This window comes from Carassius auratus, chromosome 28, assembly GCF_003368295.1.
Source record: "Carassius auratus strain Wakin chromosome 28, ASM336829v1, whole genome shotgun sequence".
Lineage (NCBI taxonomy): Eukaryota > Metazoa > Chordata > Actinopteri > Cypriniformes > Cyprinidae > Carassius > Carassius auratus.
Genome location: NC_039270.1, coordinates 20737211 through 20742956, shown reverse-complemented (window position 1 = coordinate 20742956; position 5746 = coordinate 20737211). Strand labels below are relative to the sequence as shown.

The window sequence follows — 5746 nt, the reverse complement described above, 5'->3', positions numbered from 1 at the left end:
CACAACACGCTGGAGGCGGGGCTGTCAAAGACGTCACTTCATCTAGGAAAGGAAACTTGAATTTATTTATTAACCTTCAAATAACACACTGACATTGTCATCTTTCCTTTTTTAAACCCATTAACAATAAATCCATGCAGCATATAATAAATTCAATGATAATAAAATATAATAAAATAAAGTTAAAATAATACCTAAAGCAAAATACAAAATAAAATAAATTTTATATAATCTATGTATGCTGCCAGAAGTTTAGGGATTTTTAAGGCATTCTTCGTTTTAAAAGTGCTCCTATTGTGGGTACTGAAAGATTTATATTTTGGTTTTGGGAGTCCCGAAAAACAGGTTGACAAGTATGCAAGGTCAAAAAACACTTTCATTCTCTATTAATATCCATTTTTTTTTTTTTTTTTACCTTACTTGTTTTTACGTTCCAAAAGCGGCATCTAGTGGCAAAGAACTAATGAGCATTTTCATTCAGACAAACGTTAAAAGACTAACAAGTGGATGGGCAATATGCTGATGTTTCACGGTGAAGTTCAAAAATCCATAATTAAAAAAAAAAAAAAAAAAAAAAAAAAACGCCTTAAAACAAGAAGAAACTTTAACAAATCTATATTTGTCTATATAAAACTTGGCTACAATAAATAGCCCAGAAAATCAGTCTCTTTGACAATGTAATAGCCAAATGTAGCCATGACATTTTCTTTTTCAGCCACTCATACATTCTGTCCCTCCCAAAAAATTAACAGTAGAAACAGTAATTAATCTGTTTATTTATTTTATACAATTTGTGTCAGAATGTACAAGTAGCCTAATATTAGTAATAATAAATAAGAACAGTTCTAAATTACATATGAAGGTGTCAATATAGCCTTTTGCTATTGCATTCTTTTTGTTCTTGACTACACTTTTTGGCATGTTGTTCAAGATAAATAAACTCTGCTTTAAATTGTTTTGATTGATTTTTAAAATAAAAGTTTTAAAATGCTTGTGTATTTTATTGATAAATACAGATTTTAAAAAAATCCCCAGCTGCATATTTGTTAAAGTAAGTATCTCAGTATCAGTCTTACTTTTATTGCAAAAGCAGGTACGCCAGTGGTACTTGCAGATATTTTGCTGTATGAAAAATGATGCTGCTTTAAGTTTCAAACTGGTAGTTATTTGTTATCATATTATTTTACTTTATTATCATAATCATAATCATAAACATGCTGGTTTTTAGCACAAATAGGTTTACCATTTTTGGTAAATTCAAACACTCTTGTTATTCTTCTAGTTGTTTATCTATGGATGGCGTTGAATTAGGTATCAAAGAAAATAGCTTAACTTCCATATCGAAGGTAGATACTGATGCATTAACAATTAGTCATTTAATATAATAATAATAATAATAATAATAATAATAATAATAATAATAATAATAATAATAATAATAATAATAATAATATTTATTTAGTCATTTGACGTTTCTAAATAAAGACAATGCATCAAGAAATCATTTATGGGGTAGGATGAGGACAATCAGACAATCTTGTGAATGTCACCAATTAGTTCCTCTTTGATAAAGCAGCACATCCTTCTGTACACAGCCTACTATTGCACATCGTGTCAACTGTTACACACACGTGTTGTGCCTACCCCATGGCACAACAACATGTTTGTAGGTATATGTATTTGTATTGTATAAAAAAATTTTGGAACCACATTTTCCTCCATTGACCGCACTGTGTTGCGTGACTGATTGTCTTTTTAGCCAATGCAGCTCTGACACAAATTCAATGACGTCAGGGCTATGCTGTGATTGGTTACCAAGGCACACGTGAGCCAAGCGGAGCGTGGAGGTTGGGGTCTCCTCATATAAAGAACATCTCTGATCGAGTTGAGTTCAGTCCAGTGGATTTCGTACGAAGGGGGGGAATGATGCTAATATTCAGAGAAGTGATTTAAGTCAAAGTATTTGTTTGTCTCACTTTAGAATGATAACCCCTGAGAGTAATAAGATTGAGGGAAAGCTTTGTTCGTTAAATCTGACGGAAAGTGAACTCTCCTTGTCTACTTATTCAGGTAAATGTAACCTATCAGCGAAAAAAGTGTACGTTATATTAAATTAAATTAAATTAATTTGTTTAAATTAACTAGAATGGTATTGCGAGTTTACATTTTTGTGTATTTCGTATGCAAGTAGACTTAAGAAACGTGAACACGTGGTTGTGCTCCTGAGCACGTTAAGACATGGCTTGCCTCATTCAGCACGAGATTACATTTTAATAGTGTTTCATAAATCTCATGTTTACTAAATTATAATACAACTGAGACTTATTTGTTTTTGTCCCTCTTTTAGGTTTATTTGCTGTTGTAGTGGACTTTTTGGCCAGGTAAGACCAGGCCTGACTTCACTGCTTCATACACTTTCTATTTGTGCGGTCTTGAATGATGTGTTTACTGCGTTAGACTGCTGAATATCAGTGATGTCAATTCAAAATAACTGACAAGACTGGCGAATTTCAACTTAAAATCTAACTTTGAAGCTGGAATGTTTAAGATGGTGTTTTCTTTTTGCAACAGGGGGAGAAGGTGACATGGAAGAGGCGGAGGTTTGTGTGTTCCTCACCATGTTCTTTGTAATGGCTGTGTGTATTGCAGATATTCTTGAACTTCATACTGTACTGTAATATTTTGTGGATGTAACAAAATTGAACAATCATGTTTGAGTGTCTGTAAACAATAAACAAGTTAACGTATTTGCATATGGGTGTCATTTGTTGATGCGTTTTGTGAAAATATGTAAGCACTGTATTTGAACCTTTGGAGCCCCTTCATGGCTCAGTGGGTCAAGCAACAGTGCAACAGTAAAAGATTGTTATAACTGGAGCCTCTTTGACTTCCCCCCCAAGTTGCTCTTTTAAAAGCAGTCGACAACATTTTGTATGTATATGCAATATTTTCCACATGTGTTCTACTATATAAAGATGCACTGAAATAGAGGGTAATAGTGGATTTGAGAAAGGGGCCCACAACAGTATATTTTATTTGTTGCAATGTTGTTAAGCACTGTTTTTGAAACTGTGGAGCCCCATCATGGCTCAAATGGGTCAAGCAAGGTCTTGTTATAACTGGAGCCTCTTGATATTTGCTCTTTTAAAACCATTCAACAGAAGCTTTGAGAAAAAACGCCTCTGGAATTATTTTTGCAAAAGCAGTTTATCAATTTCTACACACAATCATGTTGTCAATATGGCAGAACACAATATTCAAATTAAATATTGCGCAAAGGAAACAGCAATTGGCAGAGAGCACACTAAAGATCAATTGGGAATGGCAATATTGAAGCATAAACAGTGATACAAAAACACATTGAAATCAAATTACACGTAGTATCGATACTTAGACTTGAATGCAAAATGGAGATGGAAAAAGCCATAATTTACGTTCTCTGAAATCTCAGCGGCAGCAAAGATACAGAATGTGTGGTGTTGGATATAAAACACTTTTTCAGACCTGTCAATACCTGTTAAGTATCTGATAATGGATGAATGTCAAAACTCATACATAATGTTTTAGATGACAAAGTTCACTCGTCACTGTTATTCAACAGAAACTACCAACATGATTTAATACACCAATGGCCTGCAAGCACAGTAAATAATAAACAAGTCTACCTGAAAGCACATAAACAGCAACACTTGACAAACTTGTGTCAAACTAGGTAGACAAAATTATGAACTCTTGTACATTCAACAAGCTTCTTCACATGTACACAAGACTCGAGTTAATCCGCGTTGGAAATAGAATAGCACTTATTTTGAGCCTTGATCTGAAATGCAATGTGAGGTGTAGCCCAGTGGTTCTCAACTGGTTTTGCTTCAGGACCCAGATTCAAGATGTACATCCCAACACAATTCAAAAAGTAAACAAAAATATAATCCAAATCAAACACTGAAATATATTAATATTACCATGAACTACACAAAAAATACAGTTATTTAAAAGATAGGCTGAATAAGAAACATTGTATTCGGCACAAATATATAGATCATATGTAGTCGGGTTGTGTTTTATACGCCTTGTGCAGTTTTGTTAATGGTTTTTAAAGGCGAGGGCAGGCGACACATTCAGTCCATTAGCATCAGTCTGTTCAATATTCAGTTCAAAATCTCAGAAGATAATTTTTTTTGGTTCTGCATAAATTTATGAAAAACACAATGGCTTAAAATTCACATTTGTGTGTAATTTATGTAAAAATGTGAAAGCCTATTAAGTACTATTAATCAAAGATCTTATTTTACCTTTATGGTCATAAAACACCTTTCTAAAAACCAGTAAAAATTACATCCCTCAGCAAATTTGCCCTTCCTGGTTGCTCTTCAAACAAGACAAATCGGTTGAGTTCTGTGACATGGATTTGTACAAAACATGGCAGGGCTGATTAGATGACAAACTCAAACTATACAAAGATATGAAAAGTCTTTCCTCTCTTAAAAGATTGGCCTATTTATCTTGCTGTCCTAACTTTGCACCATAATCCCTGCTTTTCTCTGAGAATAGACCTTCGACTCACCATATGAGAACCACTGATCTACGGCCATTGCAGGGGCGATGATTGGAGAGATCTCACATAGAAAGCTCTTGTACCCTCTAGAATAGTCTGCTTGAAAAGGGATGGCTTAGGAATGAGAGGTTATTGGCTGGTGTCCCTCTTGAGCACAGTGAAATTGATCTAATTGCATAATCGGATGCCACAAAGAGGGCTCAGGCAGCGGTGAATGGAAGAGGATAATGGTGGTGAATGAATTATTTTCTGCTAGAAGCATATGACAATCATGAGTAAAATCATAAATGGGGCAAATCTCAGAAATGCCCCCTTTTGGCTTAGAGTTTCTGTTAAAATGACAAGATTTATCCATTACTGGTTTGTAGCATGTTCTATACATCCCAAGGATGCACGGCCCCAAATATCGAACCCTCCAGGTGGTTTGCAGGCACCCTGTCATACCAAAAGTCCAGTGAAAGCCCTCGGGTTGTAATTCATATCTGCTGACCAGACGTTAGGCTTTTGAAGGAAAGAGTTTAGGGTTTTTCATGCGACACTAGGACGTTTGGTAAGTCAGTGTGCATCAAACAGAGGTAGTGTATACACTTTACCTAGTCTTCTATATCCTATACTGTTTCTTCACGAGTTGTTCAACATCACCTGTATGCATTTTAGTATGTCACCAAAACCTCTTTATTCTGTTTAAGGGCCAGCAGCATGTGCATTCGTACTGTCCCAAACAAATCAAAAGCAAGCAAGCAAGCAAGCAATATCATCCTTTCTTTTAGTTACTAATGTGTTCAGTTTTTTCACAGCTCTGTTCAATGGGCAATATGGAGCCTGTCATTTTTAACTCAGGTATAGTCCTGTCCTCATGGGACTGAATTGTTTATCTTTTGATATATTAAATTATCTTCACATGTCCTCAAGGGACTCCTCAGGGTCCAAGGTTTCTTCATTCTTCAAGGCATTGGCATTGGAACGCGTGTCCATGGCAGAGTGCATGATAGGCAGCCAGACGTCATCCATATTTGGCATCACAAATATTTTCTGCGTAAGGTAATGGAAGCATTAGAGGATCAAGAAGAGGAAGGATGAATGTTATTCAAATTATACATTCAGAGATCTCATGTGTGAGCTCCTTATGTATGTATACACAAAATATTTGGCTCCATACTGGAATGAGTTTGCAGTTTTTAACTACTGAAA

The 5746-nt window shown here is 35.1% G+C and overlaps 1 protein-coding gene, 1 long non-coding RNA gene and 1 other non-coding gene across 10 annotated transcripts in view; 2 read left to right on the top strand and 1 right to left on the bottom strand.

Moving 5' to 3' along the window:
• The first annotated feature begins 1841 nt into the window (after window positions 1–1841).
• On the top strand, window positions 1842–2753 carry LOC113047103 (uncharacterized). The gene is made up of 3 exons (XR_003276209.1): window positions 1842–2070; window positions 2348–2381; window positions 2572–2753. It is a non-coding gene; the product is annotated as an uncharacterized LOC113047103 (long non-coding RNA).
• Window positions 2754–2792: 39 nt separating this feature from the next.
• Window positions 2793–2927, top strand: LOC113047687 (small nucleolar RNA SNORA50). The gene has a single exon (XR_003276345.1). It is a non-coding gene; the product is annotated as a small nucleolar RNA SNORA50 (small nucleolar RNA).
• Window positions 2928–3188: 261 nt separating this feature from the next.
• tex2 (testis expressed 2) overlaps window positions 3189–5746 on the bottom strand; it is a 40680-nt gene continuing 38122 nt past the window's right edge. For all 8 annotated transcript variants that reach the window (XM_026208366.1, XM_026208363.1, XM_026208369.1 and 5 more), the window contains one exon: window positions 3189–5587. In XM_026208366.1, coding sequence (XP_026064151.1) covers window positions 5453–5587 — 135 coding nt within the window. In that variant the 3' untranslated portion in view covers window positions 3189–5452. The remainder of the gene's footprint in view (window positions 5588–5746) is intronic.